A 23142-nucleotide genomic window follows, 5' to 3' on the forward strand; every position below is an offset into this window, starting at 1 on the left:
GTAGGCCCAACGTTGGACCAACGTTGAACCAACCTAGGCCCAACGTTGGGCCTATGTTAGTCCAATGTAGGTCCAACGTTGAACCAACCTAGGCCCAACATTGGGCCTATGTTAGTCCAATGTAGGTCCAACGTTGGCCCAACGTTGGGCCAGCGTTCCGAGTTTACTGGGCATGGGCACCACCGTTGCACAGTGGAATATTGTGATTTAAAATAGTGCACAGCGCACACAGCGGATGTTTGCAGCAAGTATCTCGTTAGAGATAGAAAAAAAGAACAGCGCGTGCTGTGCGTCAAAGGCTCGTGAATCCACGAGCAGCACAACTGCAAGAGTGGTTGCCCACAGCACACACCCGTTCCCCCCGCTCAATCGTCAGAGAGTGAGCGCACAACCCCGTTGCATAAGACGCGGCAGGCTGCAAGCTCAGGCAAAGCCGTGGGTGAATGCCAGGGGGCAGCGGTTTCCAATATTTGTCTCTGCAGATGCCCTGGAAGTGTTTTCAACATTCTATATACTTAAATGTATGAGTTTTTTGTGCAAATGTAGTTAAATGTGAACTGCTTTATTGCAGTTTTCTCATAATTGTTAAACAAGGATTGTCGGGCCCTTTGTCAACCACACCGGTCATGGGAATTCTTTAACCGTACTTCAACGCGCTGGTCAGTGAGGGTCGCTGAAGGGGGCGGGTGTGGAGGGACCGGTTCAAACGTCACTCGCACGATGGTGTTGGCCACGGCCGGGGGATCGAATTTAGCTCGCCGGGTTCACAGCGCAATTCGCTCAACCAATGCACTACTCCCCCTACCTCCCGAATCGAGTTTGTAAAAAATAAATAAAATAAATGAATGAATGCGGTGGATGGGATGAGGCCATGCGGGAAACTTGTATTGCTGCTGTGGCTGTGTATCGTTAAGTCATTCACACTGTATTTCTAGAACGGACATTGAGTACGTTCAAATCCACGAGTGTGGTGACTTTTTGCTTTGGTGAGCAGAAACACTGTCGCACAGAATTATGGAGATGGGGTGGGACGAAGCCATTGCATGCAGCGCCACACGAAAAGGACATCCTCTTGTCATTTGTAATGGTGGTGCGCATTTGCCCATTAAAACAGTGTCCATCAAGCCGACCAGCAGTGTGCGTTGGTGAAGGGGGTGGTGAGCGCCCTGGATCGGTTTAGATATCGCTCGCCACTGATCTTAGCCACGGTCATTGAATCGAGGATGGTAATTTGTATGAGAACATCAAATTGGCAAATCGCTGGACATTTACATCACGATCCACACAAATCGCAGTAACGGCGATGTAACCACCATGGCTCTATATAAGCGGCTCTCATTCGCCACTTTAGAAAGTCCATGGGGGCTGGTGGCATTCACATGAGCAGCAAAGAGTCATAATCCTCAGACCTCGTTTGCAAACCCAAATGACCAAGCGTCACCTGCAGGACCCTCATTGGAAACCGGTACTCCCTAACGTGTGGACGAAATGAGTGCACGTCCCCAATTCCATGAGTGCAAAAACCCGAGGAGCATACACAGACCTTTGAAGCGGCACTGAAATGATAATCTGAAGGGGCTGAGAGGAAACACACAAGATGTGAATTCACTTGGGCATGTAAGGACACCGCGACACACGAATTATGAATCTTGGCAACTCCACAAAGTAAAGTCTACCTATTCTTTGGTTCTTTCGGTAAAGTCACTGCAATCACGAAAGTTTTAAGTCAAAATTTAAAGTCTACCTCATAGTATGGGGTCGTGATAAATGGGCGCAGCAATGTAGTTTAACATTTTTATAAAGTAACATCAAGTTACACAATCAATACGTAACTTGTGAAGTACACGGGAGCTGGATTGTTTTTTGTCCTCTAACTCATGTGGAAGTCAACGCAGTTCGCGTCTGGTTACATTCACCACGGCACATCGTCAAAGACCTGGTGAAGGCCTAGAAGAGCGTTCACAGACCAGGGCTTTTGGATTGGTAAAGTCACTTGGCTGGGAGTAAGAGCTGTTTGTGCACTTGCAGGTACATAAGGGACGTTCTTTAGCTTCAACAGTTATTCACAACTGTGTTTGACCATGGAGTTCGAGAAACTTCGCATGACTGTACCATGATAATTGTTTTTTTACCCTTCTATCTGGCAACAAAACTGACACCTTTTTACAAGGAGTCATGTTTGCATAGACCGCAATACCTGCAGTCATAATACAAACAAAAAACATAATTCTGATAATGTGCACTGTCCTTGAAGTTGATTGGTCCACACCCGAGACAGCTTTCCTTAGAGCCTAGTCTCACATGGGTTGAACCAGATGACGCCAAAAGGCACACAACTCAAAGACAATGCACTTCAAGGACAGTGCACATTATCAGAGTTATGTTTTTTGTTTGTATTATGACTGCAGGTATTGCGGTCTATGCAAACATGACTCCTTGTAATAAGGTGTCAGTTTTGTTGCCAGATAGAAGGGTAAAAAAACAATTATCATATTTTTACTGGCAAATGAGGTTCCCATAGTGTAGATGCTTGCCCCGAGCTCATACTCTGATGGTGCATTGTCTTTGAGTTGTGCGCCTTTTGGCGTCATCTGGTCCAACCCATGTGAGACTAGGCTCTAAGGAAAGCTGTCTCGGGTGTGGACCAATCAACTTCAAGGACAGTGCACATTATCAGAGTTATGTTTTTTGTTTGTATTATGACTGCAGGTATTGCGGTCTATGCAAACATGACTCCTTGTAAAAAGCTGTCAGTTTTGTTGCCAGATAGAAGCGTAAAAAACAATTATCATATTTTTACTGGCAAATGAGGTTCCCATAGTATGACTGTACCATGTTTTTTCTCTTCTGGAACAGAATCAATGGAAGACTGCTCGATGGCTAGCTGTAGTCAATGGACGATGGCTCCCGAATGGTTAACCACATGTTGCGTCACGGGTGATCTGGCAATTGCTGCCTATCCTGATAAGGAGTTGGAGACCCCCTCGCTGCTGAACGTGCAGCTTGCCGCGAAGATGTGGAAACCTTGCCATCGGTCCCACCGAAAACACGGCAGCTAACCTGGTAGTGCCATCAATGAGCTCCCCCCTCTTCGTAAGTAACGGCGAGGCTGTGAAGAGGGTGGAGTAATTGACATAATTGGGTTCCCAGTTGGTGGCAGAGGTCTCAATCCGAATTAGGCCAGGCGCATTATCATGACATCACCTGCCATGATACCTGCGTGGACGCCTGGAAGGCCGCCCCGGACAAATCTTTGTATCTTCTTCATCGCAATTGTTGCTCTGTCTTCTCTACGCTTGGGAAACACAGGAGCCACCTTTGAAACTCCGGTTTGTATGAGGCGTCCTGAGACTTAAACCATTCGCAGTCGCCTTCGTAGGAGCTATCTCGGGTTTACGCAGGTCGGTGTGAGGAGTTAACAATTGCGTTCGCCATAAATACACGGGCGGCACATCCATAGGCAGCACATCAATAGGCAAACCAGCCACGTGGCTCAGCGGTAGAGTGGGTGGCTCGCAATCAAAAGGTTGTGAATTCAAATCCTGGTTGTTCAGGTTGATTCAAGCCATCATCCCTCCTAGGCCGATAAAATAGGTACCGCTTTGTGGGGAAATCAATTAGTGGTTTTCTTAAGGATACTCACCCCCGCCATAGGAATGTGTAATTTTCACAACTGGCTCAGGGTCGTAAAATCCAAGATGAGCTCACCTCCTCAATGCTCATTTGAGCAAAAAATCACTTTGACGTATGGTAAACACCAAGACGTAAATTGGATTACGAAAAAAATAACACTTACCATGTGATAGTGTGATAACGTTTTTTATGCGAGATTATAAGAAAGAAAGAAATACACATCACTCATGTGTGACGTGTGGTGCTAGAATAATAATCAGCACTTTTCGAGTTCTCTGTACAGCACAGTGGTGGATTTTGAATAGACTGCAGTCTTGGGCTGTGGCTATGAAAGGAGGGGTGGGTGGCTTACCGCTAGACTGATTCTGAATGTTAACGCACGCTGGAGAAGCTGCTTATGAATATTCACATTCACAATCGCGTCGCTCTCCCCCGATTTGGGCTCAAGGATGCCCGTGTGCGCTGCTCCGCGTACCCGAGCCTGTCATCTCGCCGCCTCTTGTGCACAGTGCCTGGCACGGTCCGAGGAGCCGGGAGGCGTCGTGCCACCGCCATTGTTGAACACTCACAGATCAAGATCATACCCTTGGCGAATTTTCACATTTATCCTCTTGTAATTCTATATTTTTTGTAACCTAGCCAGTGCAGTATTTACTGGTGGTTTTTTTCCCCGCTACGCCTCTCACCGCTTCCTATCTGAGAGTGAGTTAATCACGCAGGAAATCAGCCATCGTGTCGCGCTCACTGCAAAGTGTCTCTTGGTTTGGCCCTGTTTAATAATTTTCAGACACGCGATGAACAGTGACAAGCGTAATGGAGCAGCAGAAGCAGCGGCTGCAATGCGCAATGAACGCCGCAAGCGCCAGAAAAAAGCCACCGCCTTAATCTTGCTCTGAAAACAACACACCATGCCGTATTTAACGTCTTCTTCACCTTCACGTACGTTGTTTTTTTTATCGAGAGGTTCTTTACAAAACACAGACCACCGAAGAGCCCGAAAGCAAACGAGTCATCGCGCAAACGGTTTCGGTCACGACGCACCCTTCTCCAGAGAAATCTTCTGGTAGGCGGCGACGGCCGTCGTCGCCGCCGCCCCAGCCCCGGGGTCGGCGTCCTCAGCCAAGCCGCCCGCCTGCAGCTCCGGCTCCGTGGCTCTCGCGTCGGGATCGCCGCCACCCGCCGTGGCTCGAGGCCGCGTCGCTCCCGCGCCCCGCTCTGCACACAGAAAGCGACCGCAGGGGGAACGGAGAACGGCCGGCGGGTGGGCGCACGGGAAACGCGCGACGTGCCGCCTTCAGGCGGAGTGCGCTGTTACAACGCCTGAAGACGGAGTGCGCTGTTACAACGCCTGAAGGCGGAGTGCGCTGTTACAACGCCTGAAGACGGAGTGCGCTGTTACAACGCCTGAAGGTGGAGTGCGCTGTTACAACGCCTGAAGGCGGAGTGCACTGTTACAACGCCTGAAGGCGGAGTGCGCTGTTACAACGCCTGAAGGCGGAGTGCGCTGTTACAACACACGGCAGCTGCCGTGACGGTTTGCGAAAAGCCGAAAGCGCAATGTCACTAACACGAGTCTTCTTTAGATAGCGAGTACTGTAGTATGCGCAGTAAATTCGACGTGAAACCACCAGCATGGAAACTGTGACTCATAATACGTTGTAAATTTGCGTGAAGTCATCATGTCGGTACAATGTCAATTTTGTAGCTATAATCCTCCGCCATATGGCGGAGCGAATAAAATCAACTTGTCACGTCGGCAAATATTCCCACTGATTGTTTTTTCACCTCAGCTCTCGTGACAGCTGAGGTGTTAACATCCGATGGCACTGGAGGTGATCTCCGGCGGAACGTCGCAGCAGAACATTCTCAACGGTCCGAGGAGCCGGGAGGCGTCGTGCCACCGCCATCGTCGAACACTCGCAGATCAAGATCATACCCACGGCGAATTGTCACGTTTATCCTTTCGTGATTATGACTTTATTTTGGTCACCTAGCCAGGACAGTATTTACTGGTGTTTTTTTGTTGCCACTACGCCTCTCACCGCTTCCCATCTGAGAGTGAGTTAATCACGCAGGGAATCAGCCATCGTATCGCGCTCACTGCAAAGTGTCTCTGGGGAGGGCCCTGTTTAATAATTTGCAGACACATAATGAACAGTGACAAGGGTAATGGAGCAGTAGAAAAACCTCTATTATTGATTCTCAACATGTCACTTTGCTTTTCAACATTCTCCGGTTTGCTTCAAAAACATGAATCAATTGGCAAAGTTGCCCACGTGACAACTTTAATGTGTTGGCTGTAGGGCGGTGGAGGTTAAAAAAAAAACATTATACCGAAAGAACCTCACCAAAAAGACACGAAATATAAATCTTAACATTGGTCATGAAAGCCTACGTATAAAATGTAATTCTGTATTTGAACTTCTTTTACACTCCCGTACATAGCCAAACGCGCGAATCGGAGGCGCAGGGGAAGGACCACAACACTAAACACACAAAAAGCATCAAATCATTACTCTGCCAGACTTTAACAAATACAACTTAAGTTGATGATTACTAAACTCAATGATCCTGTACAAACTACAATATCTTGCATTGTATATACATACTGTGCACAGTGTATGCATCGTATATTGTTTGATATTTAGTATTGTTAAGGCTGTCGTGTGCAATGCGATAGCAAGGCTACGATGAACCAGGGCTTTGCACGCTTTGTCATTGCAAGAGTTTTTATTTGTGCATTCAACTGTTCTCGATGCGCTGCATTATTAGAATGCGCCACCTGCCATACACGTGAATCCTATGAAAAAGTAAGAATAAGTTTTACCCTTTCTGGAAAAATAAAACAGGAGGTGTTAAGATGTTCAAACACCAAATAGATACATTTTAGCAAGGAATCTAGTTTACAGTCACCACACGGACGTTGGGTGAACATGCAAACCAACAAACTCTGATAATTAGATGGCATCGTCTTTGAAACGGATTGGCCTACAGTACAAAGGCAATTCACGTGTAATAACAGCCATAGAGGGTTCACGTGGGGATTGGCTTGCCGGTCCTGCTTTGTAGCCAATAAGGGATGAGCCATGGAGCATGGCCTCGGCGTGATCGCGGCGTGTTAGCAGGGGTGGTTGGCCTGGCCAATGGGGGCCTCAGCTAATGGGGAGCCGGATCAGAGGCGTGGTCCCGGGATTGACAGGGAATCATCGGGAACGGTCAACGCTGTCTATAGATGATTGGCTGGGGGGTACCACGTGACGAAGGGATTAAGAGAGAGGGAGAGAGGACAGTCTTGAGCAGACTTGGGAACGACAAGAGGAAGAGTCACGCGCGTACGGGGCTCTGGGTGCCACGTGCGCGGTGGGGACTTGGCGAGAAGTCTGCCCTCTCTCCGTTGTCTGCCAGCAACGGGGAGTGTGTGTAAAGTGTAACTGTGGAAGTTGAAAATAAAAAGGACTGATTCCGGAAGCCGTCTCAAGGAGGTTTATTACATTGGTGTCAGAAGTCCTTCTGCGACCGTTCGGACGATCGTCAAGATGTCCAAACACCTCAGAAAAAAGAACCTGCCCGTGCCCCCATCGGAGGAAGAGGTCGAGACGGATGAAGATGAGCTGTTGGGGGCTACAGCCCCTATGCCGCCTGCTGATACTTCTCTCCTCGACGCCTCTCCGCGTCGACTGGGAGAAGATGCGACCACCGCAGGAAGAAAAGACGGATGGCGGCTGATGGCGGAGCAGATCGAATCGTTACGCGCCATTCTGCTAAGTCTGGTGACCGCGGTGGCGTCCTCTCCAGCCGTGGGTCGCCAGATTACGGATCAGCTGGACGCCGCGGGAAGGGGTCCTGAGAAAGAAACTGGGTCCACCATTGCTCCTGCCACGTGGGAAGAAGCCGTCGTTGTGGGCGGGCCGGCTGTGCGGGAGCCGTCGGCCGCCATTTTGGGCGCGCCTGCCAACACGCGGCCGCCAGACGCCATTTTGCCTGCGACGGGTGGGACGCGGGAACAGCAGTCGGAGACGCCTGCGGCGCGCGCTTGCCACCGCGGACATCGCCTTCCACAGATCAAAGAATTTCTCGCCGGGGGCGATTGGAGTGCTTTTACATGGCGCTTCGAGTCGGCTTTTAGATCCGTCAACTGGACGGAGGATGAGGCGCTGGGAGCGCTACCTACACTGCTTGATGACGTTTCTCTGGGGGTCTTCCGCTCCATCCCAGCGTCCAAGAAGACACTGCGAGATGCGTTCGCAGAGATGGCGGAATTTTACGACCCACCGACGTCAGCCACCAGAAAATTTATGTCGCGTCGCCGAGGATCGGAGGAGTCACCTTTGGCTTATCGGGGGGCGTTGATGGCGCTGGCCATGGCTGCCTACCCCGACGCGACGGCCGATCATTTGGATCCTCTCATCCTTTCCCGTATGCTGGAGTTGTCTCAGGAGCTCAACATTTCTCTACCAGTCTGCGGCCACGAACCGCTCACATCGCGATGGGTGGCGCGCTGCCTGGACGCTAAGTTTAATATCAAGCGTTGGGACCAGATGGCGGCGTGGACGGGGAAACCTGAAATAGACAGGCCGCCCTTGGGGTGGTCTCCACGACTGGTTGTCCACTGCTCCGATGACTCCGGCGACGATGACATGCTGGCTGCTGCTGTTCCGCATAGGGTTCCGAGACGGCGGCTGCGCGACCAGCGAGGCGACTACGCAGGCCGTCCACGTGCGGGGGCCGGGTCTTCCGACCGCCGGCCGACGACGGCCGCGTGTTTCAAGTGTGGCAGACGAGGCCATTTCGCCCGTGACTGCCGCTGCCGACCTCTGCTGTCGCCTCTTCTGCCAAGGGGCCGGTATTACGGCAGACGTCAATGACTTTGTCCGCTCATGCCATGATTGTGCAAAGAGGAAACCGCCTTGGAACCACTATGTGCCGCCGTTACGTTCCATTGAGGTGTCCTGCATCAACGAATTGGTTGCTCTGGACATTCTGGGCCCGTTTCCCCCGTCGGCTAGGGGCAATAAATACCTTCTCGTCGGGGTGGAATATTTTTCTCGATGGCCGATGGCCTGGCCTCTGCCCGACCAAACGGCTGCGTCCATCACCGACGCTTTCTTGAACGGGTATGTCATGGATAAAGGGGCACCTGAGAGGCTGCTCACAGATCAAGGGCAGAACTTCTCCTCTAAATTGCTTAAGGAGGTTTGCGACGCGCTGGGTACAAAGAAAATTCGCACTTCCCCATACCATCCGCAAACAGGCCTGCCCTGGACATGACCGAGAACCAACAACCTTCTTCTTCTTCAAGTCTACCACCTCCTGTCGATCTGAAAGCGAAGCGACCATGCGCCGGAAGCGGAGAGGGTCCCGCGTCGTGTACGCGATCGAAATCTCTCCCGTTTCGTTAACGTTTGATCATCTAGCTGTTCTCCCTGTTGTTACCGCGCTGCAGGGGCGCCCTAATGTATGTCGGGCTTTACATGGGTGACTGTTTTTAAGTGTTGTTCGGCGCGGGGACGCCGTCACCCTTTATTGTTAAACGCACCTTGGTGCCCTAATAAGATGTTTTACGGAATTGGTTGATCACCCTTTTCCTAGCCGAGACGGCTGATTTTTTTCACCGGGGGGGGGGGGGGTGATGTAATAACAGCCATAGAGGGTTCACGTGGGGATTGGCTTGCCGGTTCTGCTTTGTAGCCAATAAGGGATGAGCCAGGGAGCATGGCCTCGGTGTGATCGCGGCGTGTTAGCAGGGGTGGTTGGCCTGGCCAATGGGGGCCTCAGCTAATGGGGAGCCGGATCAGAGGCGTGGTCCCGGGATTGACAGGGAATCATCGGGAACGGTCAACGCTGTCTATAGATGATTGGCTGGGGGGTACCACGTGACGAAGGGATTAAGAGAGAGGGAGAGAGGACAGTCTTGAGCAGACTTGGGAACGACAAGAGGAAGAGTCACGCGCGTACGGGGCTCTGGGTGCCACGTGCGCGGTGGGGACTTGGCGAGAAGTCTGCCCTCTCTCCGTTGTCTGCCAGCAACGGGGAGTGTGTGTAAAGTGTAACTGTGGAAGTTGAAAATAAAAAGGACTGATTCCGGAAGCCGTCTCAAGGAGGTTTATTACACACGTATCAGCATTTATAGCTCGGGGTGAGCTCCACCAAAGAACCACGTGAGCTGAGTCACGGCCATGCCGTCAATTACTCAAGAAAACCCCAAAAAGCTTTGTACAAACCATTACATGAATCAATACAGTGACGGATATTTATTTGCAATTTGTATGATTGAGTTTTGTTTTCGTAAACATATTTTGGAGAGGGGGGGGCAAACAAAAAAACGTGGAAGCAAAATTAAGTGAGCCAGGATAATTATGATATTTTAAAATACGGATGGTAGGATGGGCATAGGAGTTTATATCGTACGACACTGAACTGAATTTCGCCGCAACACGGCAGCCCCCGTAACGAGGATGGGACGGCGGCACCCCGTGGAACCAATTCTCACACCTGGAACGCAAGCATGCCATGGTTATTGCCTTCAATCCAAAGGCAATCACCCAGTAAATGCGGAACGTTGGCCCAACGTTCCATATTTACTGGGAGGGTATCTTAAATACGGAACTTGCCAATAAGGTGCATACCAAACATGGGAGAGACAATATAAATAATCCTTGAGGTATTTTAAATTTGAACCCAACCATGTTGAATTAACCTATATTTCCCCATGCCCTATGTGTAATAAAAACTTTAATTTGAACTGGAGTTGAACTTCTGCACATTCATTTTCCTATTCCAACAGTGTACCACTCTCTACGTGTCCGTTTAATCTCCCTCCACTGCTGGTTGTGCAGTCACAACCACAGTAAATATACACCGTGTTATAGTATACTGTGCTGTGCTACACCCAGCCGGTGGCTGAATGGCTCGGAGGTCAGAGCTGGCCTTGCCGAGATGATGTGTTCGATTCTAGAGTTCACCCGCCTGTGATTAGGCTGGGTTCCCAAGTGCAGTGGGTTGATGATCTCAGCCTGGTCACCGATAACTTGCACACAACAAACACGAAATGGAGTCACGTACTAAACATGTGTTGTGCAATCCCCACGGTGTGGTTTATTCGGCTCATGAAGGGACCTCAGAGGTAGCTCTGTGATATCCGCTTCCGTGAGCAGTCCTTTAGCACAGTGGTTGCACTGCTTTGAGAGACCGAAATCACAATTAGCACAGATGGCACCTCCGATTAACACGGTTGGCTACGTATGGTGAAAAAAAGTGCAACATACGTACGTACAATTGGGAAAACATTGGCGAGAAAGACAAAGTAGATAAACCAACGCTAGTATAATTATGCTTTCGTGGACGAGAGATCTGCCATGGATACATAGTTCTGTGGCGTCATCTGTAATTGCTGCCTTTAGCTTCCTCACAAAAGTGTCAATTAAAATGCATTATTGCACTCGAAATACATGCAGCAAATCTTGCACGAGTTACTTGTTCATGAATTATGCAAAGTAGAGGCAAATGCTATTTTTACATTTAACAAAAAATACCCTACATTTCCGTTAATTACACTATGGCCATAAAAGGAAAATGATATAAGAGGTGATGTTAAGCCAACAATGCTATTGATGAACGTATTATATTTTTTTGCTATTTGTTCACCGTGTATCACTGCCAATGCAACGTGACCAAACGTATTGTTACGTTTGGGCAATATAACTTTAAAAAAACATGAAAAATCAATAATATAATTCTAAACGACGAATTAGTGCGAATAGTCGGATGCATTCCCCCCGGACGTCTAGTTTATTGCTGTTATCCACGCAAAAGCATGGATAAAATAACGGACAATGGGATAAGAGGGAAATCCACAGATAAACTTGGGGTGGCGGCTAATATAATCATCATAAACGAGAATAAAATATGTTTATTTTACCAGGTAAGGCCCACTGAGCTATGTAGCTCTGTTTCAGCGGCGACCTGGCCACCAATTAAAGCTTAAGGAAGTGGCTCGTCACGTGGACATTTATAGCAGCAGCCAAATACTTTGAATGCACGTTCATTCTAAATGTGGAGGGAAAACTAGATGACTGGGAGAATAATCCATGCGAGCACGGGGAGAACATGCAAACTCCAAATATACAGCAGCAGTCGTCAGGGTCGGGATCGAACCCACGACCTCCATACCAGGTGAGGTAGTTAACATCTCCTATCCACCATGGCACCGAGGAAGAGGAGGTCAAAGGGGGGAGGATAATAGGAGTTTCACTACTGTATATCATTAAGCATTGCATAGCTGAGAATTATTACAGCTGATTTCAGGATTTCTTTCTGTCATATATACGAAAAAACTATGAGTGTATGGGTATCAGCATTTTATGTTTTAATTAATCAAAGACTATCTTAGCTTTCGAACGTTGCCTTCACACGTTGCCTGCGGTTTAATTGCCACCGTATGATTGCCACAGTATATTGCGACGGCAATAGAAACGATACGAGGCAAAGCAAGGTCACCTCTGCGGGTCTTGCGCCACGTTTACTGATATGTTAGAGCAACACCCTCTCCCCTGTAAACACAGAAACTCACGTTTTTTATCTGAAGCAGCAACGGTAGTAGCGGCAGCAGCGGCAGCGTCAGATTGTGGGTTCAGGTTCCATGGCAATCCGTTCTCTCTGCCCGCCGGCTTCTGCTCCGTTCCCTGCCCTTTGGCTTGCCGGTCGTCACGCGAGTCGCTGCTGCTGCTGCCCCTGCCGCTGCTGCTGCTCCACGTCCCCTCACCACCTCCGCCGCCTTCCGCTGTCTCCTCTTCCATCACGTTCGTTGCCGGTGCGTGCAACGGGTCTGGCTGCTGCTGGTCGCACATGCCTCGTCGCTAGATTTCCATAGGGAAGTTTTCTGCAAGCACAGCAACACAAAAGAATAACAACGCGTAGGTTCAACGCAAGCGAGCCGGGTAAGTGGCTGCAGAGCAGTAGGTTTCTGATGGAGGGCCGCATTTTTGAGAATGATGTCTCTTCACAAAGGGCGTCTCAAAATTCTGAAATAAATATACCGAAACGTCATAAACGCTAGAGTGGGCTCGGAGGCAGCTATCGAGGACTGGGTTAAGGAAATCGACCTTACAAACAAGTGGGGCAGAATGGAGTGTGGTAACTCCAGAGGAGAGTTCTTCAGCAATATTTATTTTTCCCAGTGAGCCACACAAATAAAGTTGGGTGTGCTGGCCAGGCGCGTGGGCCCTGCACGTGAGGTTGTTGGGCAGATCGGGGTAATGAGAGCGTTGCGATAATTCACTGTGTAACAAAAACATTATATTTTTTGTTCCTGGGTTTAAGTGTTATTTTCCAATTACTTATGCCTCAAAAGTACAAAATGGCTATTATTCCCCACAAATTTTGCTTTTGTGACCAGGACAGTGATACAGTGAGGGAAAAAAGTATTTGATCCCCTGCTGATTTTGTACATTTGCACACTGACAAAGAAATAATCAGTCTATAATTTGAATGGCAGGTTTATTTGAACAGTGAGAGACAGAATAACAACAACAAAATCCAGAAAAACGCATGTCAAAAATGTTATAAATTGATTTGTATTTTAATGAGGGAAATAAGTATTTGACCCCCTCTCAATCAGAAAGATTTCTGGCTCTCAGATGTCTTTTATACAGGTAACGAGCTGAGATTAGGAGCACACTCTTAAAGGGAGTACTTTGTTACCTGTATAGAAGACACCTGTTCACAGCAGCAATCAATCAATCAGTTTCCAAACTCTCCACCATGGCCAAGACCAAAGAGGTATCCAAGGGTGTCAGGGACAAGATTGTAGACCTACACAAGGCTGGAATGGGCTACAAGACCATCGCCAAGCAGCTTGGTGAGAAGGTGACAACAGTTGGTGCGATTATTCCCAAATGGAAGAAACACAAAATAACTGTCAATCTCCCTCAGCCTGGGGCTCCATGCAAGATCTCACCTCGTGGAGTTGCAATGATCATGAGAACGGTGAGGAATCAGCCCAGAACTACACGGGAGGATCTTGTCAATGATCTCAAGGCAGCTGGGACCATAGTCACCAAGAAAACAGTTGGTAACACACTACGCCGTGAAGGACTAAAATGCTGCAGCGCCCACAAGGTCCCCCTGCTCAAGAAAGCACATATACATGCCCGTCTGAAGTTTTCCAATGAACATCTGAATGATTCAGAGGACAACTGGGTGAAAGTGTTGTGGTCAGATGAGACCAAAATGGAGCTCTTTGGCATCAACTCAACTCGCCGTGTTTGGAGGAGGAGGAATGCTGCCTATGACCCCAAGAACACCGTCAAACATGGAGGTGGAAACATTATGCTTTGGGGGTGTTTTTCTGCTAAGGGGACAGGACAACTTCACCGCATCAAAGGGATGGGGCCATGTACCGTCAAATCTTGGGTGAGAACCTCCTTCCCTCAGCCAGGGCATTGAAAATGGGTTGTGGATGGGTATTCCAGCATGACAATGACTCAAAACACACGGCCAAGGCAACAAAGGATTGGCTCAAGAAGAAGCACATTAAGGTCCTGGAGTGGTCTAGCCAGTCTCCAGACCTTAATCCCATAGAAAATATGTGGAGGGAGCTGAAGGTTCGAGTTGCCAAACGTCAGCCTCGAAACCTTAATGACTTGGAGAAGATCTGCAAAGAGAAGTGGGACAAAATCCCTCCTGAGATGTGTGCAAACCTGGTGACCAACTGCAAGAACCGTCTGACCTCTGTGATTGCCAACAAGGGTTTTGCCACCAAGTACTAAGTCATGTTTTGCAGAGGGGTCAAATACTTATTTCCCTCATTAAAATGCAAACCAATGTATAACATTTTTGACATGCGTTTTTCTGGATTTTGTTGTTGTTATTCTGTCACTCACTGTTCAAATACACCTGCCATTAAAATTATAGACTGATCATTTATTTGTCAGTGGGCAAGCGTACAGAATCAGCAGGGGATCAAATACTTTTTCCCTCACTGTACTTTGAAATTGACCTACAGAATTTTCAATGGTGGAGCCAGGATTTTCAGGTCGGAGGGGCAATCCCTCCAGCAATGAAAAATGTTAGGAGCTGTAAGTAAGTAAGGAGTTGTTAGTAAGTAAGGACTTGTCCCTTGATTTTTATTCGACGCATGTGCGGCGATGGCGCAGCCATTGATCGAGGGTCGAATTCGAACCGCGTTGTGTGATCGGCATCGCGCTCGCTGAAGGTGTTGATGCTTTCAGAGATGTCGTGTACTCTGTATACGCAACTGCGCACAATTCTCTAAGTCACTTGTAACCGCTTTGCCGTTACTTATTGTCAATTATGGACTCAGACTATTGTCCTATCTTCTCATAGAGTCCCTGGCACGTAATAATATGCTACACAGTGGCAGTGGGGGTCGCAAAATGCGGGATTTATTCCTAATAATCCCCAATGATCCGATCGAAATTAGGGATTTCGATCGGATCATTGGGGGGGGCACGTGCCACCCCCACCCCACTGGCTCCGCCAGTACCTATTTTCAATGAGAAAACGGGCGAATTTGTGTCATTCCTTCACATAAAGACCCGGTGTCTTGCCTCGCGGCAGATGTGGAGCGTAAGTTCACAGGAAGTTCCTGTTTTTTTATGCTAATTTTGGTCACGTGACCAGGAAGTTACGATTTTAGATTTCCACTGTACCACGCGGGCGTCGGCCATTACACAAATAAGTCGAGATGGCGGCACGCATCGCATCTCAGTGAGACCACAGCCGCACTTGTCCATTGTGGGAGCTTAAGAAGCATTGTCTGTAAGTTTGTGTATATTCCTATAATATTGGCAATGCTGTTGTAATGTTGGAATGACCGTTATAGTGATGTAAATGCCTTTATGGTGCCGTTAAGTTGTTGTAGTAAATACGAGGCCTAGTTAGTAACGAAGCCTGCGACTTTCCTTATTGTGGATGTTACTTGTGATTTAGTAGGTCGAGTCAGACTTGTGCCTATGTTGCGATCCTGAGAGTAAAGATGACGAAGTATCTCATCCACAGTTTAGTGTTATGTGTAATGCTGTACATTTGGGGTACAGTGGGATGAATACACGATGTGCCTGTATGCAACGCACCGGCTTGTGCTTTGTCTAGTTGTTCAGTGGTAATGTAGGGGCCTGGTCCGTCCAGGATCTATTGTTATCTAAGACAATGTTCTGATGCTGTGGTGTTCATTGTGTTGGTGTTTCCAGATTATAACAGATGATGTATCTGTGTTTTCTCACCAGTGTTACCTTGTTACAATCAATAAATGACGATTGGAGTTGGACGTTCATCCTGGCTCCGAGGGTTTATTGAACGCAAGGTTATCTACTCGACTAGCGGTGCAACGCAGCGCACAGCGAGGCCGAGATACCTGGTCACAAAAGCAAAGGTTGTGGGGAATAATAGCCATTTTCTATACCTTTGAGGCATAAGCAATTATAAAATAACGCTTACGACCCAGGAACAAAAATCGTGTTACATCGTTGGCAACAAAAGGCATGGATCAAGCGGTCAACATCAGAATAGTCGAGATAGGCCGTACATCGAGAAATGTTCCACAACGTGAAAAGGGGACAACCTTCGCAGTACGGTAAACCCCCCCCCTCTCTCTCTCGCTCTCTGTGTCCCGCGAGGGCTACGTTCTTGAAAACGCACGCGATTGCAGAAATTCGCGAATGCATGAAACTTGGTTTAAATGGGGGAAAATGTGGTCCCGTTGGTGTGAGTGAACATGGGGGGGGGGGGTAAATGTTTAATCACAATGACTACGATAAATAAATAATACATTATGAAGAACAATGTGGGTTCTTTTTATTACCTTTGATGATGATGATTTGACAACGATGGAGGTGGTGGTGAGGAATTCAGGAGGGTGATTGCTCGGTAAATGTAGGGTGTTCGATAACAACGCCACACGGCTGTTATCATTCCATCAGTCTGGGGGGCAGCGCTAGCCTGCAACACTTTCCCTCATTAAAAATAAGACATTCGCCTTCTTTTTAATCATGCACCTCACACAGTCGACTCATTACAACAGAAATCTCACACATTTACTTTCTCACCAAAACTCATCATCACTTCCTTCTGCCTTTTTTCCAGCAGACGCAATTTCCACTCTTACTGGCCGCTTGCGAACCACGATTAAGGGCAATTAACAAGAAAGTATGTACTGTGTCAAGTAAAAAAATGCACAATAGCGAGCCCCGGGCGTGATGACTGCGATACTTTGTCTCCCTCGTGGCGTCAGGGTCAGGATATCGAACCCACGACCTCTTGCGTACCAGGCGAGGTAGTTAACGTCTCGCCACTGCTCGTGAAAGAGCGTGAGGAGGCTAATTGGGCATCCCGAGGATGTGTTTCCGCAGGCTTTACGTGCGACAGGATAAGCGAGCAGATGATGAAAACGTGAAACTCCCCCCCCCCCCAGTGTGAGTTCGGAACTGGGGGGGGGGGGTTAAAGCTGCGACGACGACGTGGTGAAGAGAGCTGTGAAGTTAAAGTCTACGTTCAGAAAGCAAATGTTGATTGAGTTGACGATTTAGAGAAAAACGGCCATGGAAATGTCGGCTTCTGTGGCACGTAAGCAAACTCTGCTTATTAGCTTGTACGACGGGTTTAGAGCTCGTGTTGAGCAAGACACAACAATGTTTAAGCACTTTGTTCGATGTCAAACTCGAACTGCGGTCCATACAGCAGTTGTGTGTGTTTTATTTGCAGCCATCAATCTCAAGCGCTGTGAACCACCCCCGCTCGTCATCAAAGCCACTGCCCCATGGTTCGGCCCAATCCTCGTGAAATATTTTAGAGCCTTGCGAAATATCGTGGAGCCTCGTCAAATATCGCTGGCATCCAACCTGGACATTCAGGCGGTGTCCAGGTGAGGAGAAGTGTAACCAAGTGCGCCGCGGTGCCGAGGAGATGTTAACTCCCTCGCCTGGTACACAGGAGGTCGTGGGTTTGATCCCAACCTTGACGCCCGCTGTATATTGGAGTTTGATTCTACGTGAAAATATATATTTTTTTAAATATAGCTAGATTATTTCGATTTATAGCTTTCGTGACTGCAGGGATTCATATTCTTGGTTCTTTCGGTAAAGTCACGTAGAAGGGAAATAATAAAATAAAACAATAAAAATTATCACAACGATTCGATTCTTGCTGATTGCTTGTGTTGAAATCGAAACGTCGTGAGAATTCTATTGTTTTATTTTTATACTTTAATTATTTCCCTTCTACGTGACTTTACCGAAAGAACAAATAATATAGCTAGATGAGTTAATAAAACCCGATGTATGAAAGTGAAATGACTCCTATCGTGACTATGAACACCGTGTACGTAGTGGTGGAAATGTACGAGGGGATTGGAGCTTGCGTTATAGTAACCATTGATTCAATGTGCCAGTCTACGACGGTGGGCCTTACCAGCACTCCACAGAACAGCAGACGTGAACAGCGGCACCTTTCAGAACGGTTCCTACTCCGACGCTACAATGCTGCCACAGAGGGAGTCACAGTAGTGAACGTGGGCTGTGCAGTGCTGGCACATGCTGGAACTTCTGCATTTACATTCTGACCTCTGATTACTACGATGTGTGTGTATGTCCGGGGCAGACACGCCAGGGACCGGCAGAACCGTCTCTTAAAGAATTTAATATTTACGCCCGGAGCCAACCTCTTCACTCAGAGTGGCCCATGTTTACGGCCATGTGTTTATCGGACCTGTCTTTGACCTCTGCTACAGTTTGGAAGTCAAGGTCTCATTTTCCATTAAATTTCACTTTATTTTGCTTTTAAACTCCAGTCTGCTTTCTGCTCTCACGCCGTGTGTTGTTGCCAATTGGATGTAACGTCGATGAATGCATCTGTGAACACATTTTATAACGCGGTTTCGAATTGGATATAACGCGATTGAGTTAACGTAACTGCGTCGCGCGAGTAAGAATAAGCGCTCGTACGGCTCCCTCGGCGTAGCATCGCACGAGGCATTGGGATGCTGCTGGATGCTTCTAGATGCTACCCACGCACCTCTGTCTTTGTTTAGCCTGCGTACGCATCTCATGTGTTATCGCGGGCCGTGCTGTACTTTATTAAAAAGCGATTTTTCCATAACGTGGTGTTCCTCAGGAATGCAACTACCGCGTTTATAGGAGAGAGCACACTGCTGTTGTCTGATACAGTTACATTACCAACAAGCACTCCTCCACGATGCTTTGAGCACTTGAATTTTTTTGGGAAAAAATTGTTTTAATTAAAAAAGATGCCAACGTTGAAAGCTGTTAAGCGAGTCACTTCACATCCTTCACCCTCCTCCACGGCCCCGTTTAACATCGCTTAGCGACTAACAATGTAGCGCGAAATTTCCACTCATTCTCATGTTTTTATGTCATCAATAAATTATATTGCCAAACTAAAACACGGTAATTATAAAAGAACAAGTAAAAATCAACAATATAAAAACATTCTCATGAAAAATGCCTGTCATGTTGCTGTTTTCGAAACCTACTAACCTCGAAGCCGTTAACATTGTGTGCCTCAATGGGCTCTTGCTATCTTTGTTAACAACACAAATATCCATTTATTTATCTCAATGCCTGCCTCCAGAGACTTTGGGGATGCCTACTGCTTGAGATGTTTGACCATTTGGGGAGTATTCTTATAACGCGATTTTTCCATAAAGCGGTGTTCTTCAGAACCACGACTACCACGTTACAGGAGAACACGACTGTATTAATATTTTACCAGGTAAGTCTCACTGAGCTAAATAGATCTTTTTCAGAAGCGACCTGGCCGCAAATGATTGCTCAACGAAGTGGCTTATCACGTGGACATTTACAGCAGCTAAAAATACTCTAATCGCGTGTTTCTAGATGTGGAGGGAAAAACCGGAGGACCCAGAGAAAAGTCCACGCGACTACGGGGAGAACATCCACACTCTGAAAATGCAGGTGTCAGGGTCAGGATCAAACCCACGACCTCCTGCATACTGAAGCTGCCAGAATCCTGCCATGCCCTCGAACGCTGCTGCTGATCTGTAATATGCTCAGCTACCGACGGTTGCGTGTCTATCTGGGCGAACAAGTCAGTTCATCTCGAACCCCGAATAACGGGATTCCCCAGGGATCTGTGCTCCAACAACTGTTCAACCGACACACGAGTGATACGCCACGGACATCGCGCAAGTCCACGCACATCGTCCCACAAGTAGGTGTACGCGGACGACGTTTTCCTGGCCACGCAAGCTCACAGCCTCGAACCCCCAACATCATCGCAGTGGAGCACTCCCGACGGTAGCGCCTGTGACCAGACCCAAGTAAATCGACTGTCTCGGCGTTTCATCTCCGATAACGACGACGCCAACACCACCACCACCACACCCGGTGTGCTCTCAACACGACCCGAGGTTCACCAATCTTGGCGTGAAAACTCGAGCACACGCTGACTTTTGACGAACACCTGAAAAATCCCGACGGGTACAACCAAGACGAACTAGGGGTGGATGCCTCAGTGCTGTGGACGTCGCCCACTGCCCCTGGCGGACTCAGCAGCAGACAACTGGGCCCCAGCGTGGACAAAAAGCCGCCACTGTCGACTCGTCGACACGCGATATAAAGCCTCGATGCGCACCATTGCGGCAAATTCAAATATATATATATATACACACGCCAATCCAATGGGCTTTCTTGTGTTGTCAGACATCGCAACATCGTACGTCCATTGTGACGCTGCGACGATTCACGAACTGCACCGGTCAGAAGCTGGACCGATGCCCGCCGATCGTCGACGATGTGACCAACATCCCGCGTGGCGCGAACTCGGTGCAACGTGAAGCTGCCATCGAAACGGCGCGGACCAGCTCGTGGGCTTTAAGCGACGTGGCCAGCGTAGCCGATGTGAGCTCGCCTGTGATGAATGAAATGTGTCATCGTGCACTCTGCTAATAGCTACGGGTAGCCAGGTGCGTTTGAGAATGTATTATTATGATTTAAGTGAATGCAATGGTGATAAGGGATTGCACCCCGAGCCCGACGTGCACAGTAGAGTAATGGGCACACGCCCAATTTAGATGTTGGGCGGATTTTGTGCTGATAAATTGAGCTGATGACAATGTCGCACAGTTTTAGTTTGAGCAGAGAATTTTTCAGAGGCGCAGAAAACCACTGACAATGTCGGAGGGCAGCCCAGTTGGGCTTGATGATTTCTTGTTCCCAAGCTTTTGTAGTCCTGATTTTGGGACGTTTGGCCAACTTCGTGAGCAAGTGTTCATACATGCGGGAGGAAAATGCTGTGCCCGAAGGTGTGAGGGGGAACACCACGCAATCCCCGTACACGTAGCACCTCGGTGGCGAGATATTAACTCCGTCGCCTTTGATGCAGGAGGTCGTGGCTTCGATTTCCGACCCTGACGCCTGCTGTGTATTTGGAGTTTGCGTGTCTCTCTCTCCCCGTGGTCGCGTGGATTTTTCTCCGGGTCCTCCGGTTTTTCCCTCCACATTTAGAATCAACATGCGCTTATAGTATTTGGCTGCTAGAAATTTCCACGTGATAAGCCACTTCGTTGGACTAGCTATCATATGTGGCCAGGTTGCTTCTGAAAACGAGCTGTATAGCTCAGTGGGCTTTAACTGGTAAAATAAAATAAAAAACGTTGAGTAAATACTTTTTAGTAATATTTTACACCTTTTCTGTACTGCCATCATGCCCTCTGACGTAAATTACCGCAAATACCCCTGTATATAGCGCATTGTAAACCATACTCTCTATACATCAGTTGTACACAGTAATAAATTGAGGACTTCGTTATTTCAGAATCATCAGAATCTGTATTTAGACTGGAGGAGGAATCTGATTAGCTGTGAAGCTCTTTTCACCGGGGCCGACCGCATCACAGTGCACTTTTCTGTCACGCGTTTCTCGGACGCTGCTCACGGTGACATTTCGACAAATGAAACTGACCCAAATCACCCATGCCATTGTACCGTACCGTATTAATAATTAAAGAAAGCATTTAATATTTATCTGGCAGACAAATGACCTGCCTTATTATTACTCACACACGGTGTGTACAGACATTATTTATGTTTTGTTCCGTAGTAATATAACAATAATTAACTTTTATCACGAAAGGACACATTTTGTTTTGGTGCAACACACCATCACGGCTTCCTGTTATATGCGAGTGTGCAGGCAGGATAATCCACAGGCACACCGGTGCTTGCTCAAGCAAATACGCCGCTCAGCTTAGCTCAAAATCCAACGATTTAGCCACTGAGTTTCCGCTCGATGCACAAAATGCAAGATTTATCCCTTCGCACTGAAAATCATTGTATGCACCATCTGTGACGCGATTTTAAATCCCAAGCCCTTTAGTCCAACCGCTGCTGGATGAAGGTCTCCCCCATGCCTCGTCCGTTACGGGGGTCGGTGACTTTCCTTCACCGCGTTCGTCAGTGCAGGTCGGTGAAGTGGGGGGGGGGTGTGGAGGCGGCCCGGGACTCGTTCCTATGTCACTCGGCGCCACTGATGGTCAGCCGTGACTGGAAATCACGCTCAGGTCTCCCGAGTTCATTGCGCAGAGGGCGAACCGCTTGCTCCACCGCCCCGACACCCTCGTGTGTTATTGTTGTATTGGCAGTAGAGTCCCTTCTCCTATAACGCCGCGTGTTGCTTTCAGACGAAAATTGTATATAACGCGATTGAGCGAGCAGAACTACGTCGCGCGAGTAGGAATAAGCGGTTGTACGGTTGCCTCGGTGCAGCTTCGCACAAGGCATTGGGATGCTGCTGGATGCTTCTAGATGCTACCCACGCACCTCAATTTTTGTTCAGCCTGCGTACGCATCTCACGTGTTATCGCGGGCCGTGCTTAACTTTATTAAAATGCGATTTTTCCATAACGTGGTGTCTTCATGAATGCAACTACCGCGTGGCTTTTTGTGACTACATAGAGCAGTCCAACCTTCTTTTCCTCACCTGTATATTTAAGATTTCTGATCATCGTCCACCTTCAATAATTTCCCTTGCTGTGTGTTTACAGCTGTATCCTTCCGACAAATATATTTGTTAGTTGAGCGAGCCTGTTGTACATTCACTTGGTTTTACAGCAGAACTCCAACAATCCACATTGATATGGGGGGACCATATCAAAGTAGATTATGTAATCTGCGGCCTACTGTGGAGGTAGGACCCAAATAAACCATTACCAAAATCTTGATTTGAAGCTTTCATGACTGCAGGAATTCATACTCTTTGGTTCCTTCGGTAAAGTCACGGAGATAGAAAAATAACGAATAAATCACGACGTTTCGATAGCAACACAAGCCATCGTCTTCAGGTGAAACAACACAGCAGGCAGACTGCTGAGGCAGGAGGAAATGTAGCGAGAGAGTCACCGCAAACCAGAGGTCACACACGCCTGTGGTGGGCACAACCCAAGGGCAAGTGGGCGGGGCTAGGGATGGAATTTGCAAGTAAATGCAGGATCGCAGAGCTCGCACACCTCGGCCAATC

General features: G+C 48.1%; 1 protein-coding gene across 2 annotated transcripts in view; it reads right to left on the reverse strand.

The window, feature by feature from the left end:
* Window positions 1-23142, reverse strand: part of LOC144938128 (uncharacterized) — a 69648-nt gene that overhangs the window by 36572 nt on the left and 9934 nt on the right. For both annotated transcript variants that reach the window (XM_078865840.1, XM_078865838.1), the window contains exons 2-3: window positions 12203-12511; window positions 4675-4848 (exon numbers count right to left, since the gene is read on the reverse strand). In XM_078865840.1, the coding sequence (XP_078721966.1) occupies window positions 4675-4848; window positions 12203-12479 (451 nt within the window). In that variant the 5' untranslated portion in view covers window positions 12480-12511. The remainder of the gene's footprint in view (window positions 1-4674; window positions 4849-12202; window positions 12512-23142) is intronic.

Source organism: Lampetra fluviatilis, chromosome 21 (assembly GCF_964198595.1).
Source record: "Lampetra fluviatilis chromosome 21, kcLamFluv1.1, whole genome shotgun sequence".
NCBI classification, from domain to species: domain Eukaryota; kingdom Metazoa; phylum Chordata; class Hyperoartia; order Petromyzontiformes; family Petromyzontidae; genus Lampetra; species Lampetra fluviatilis.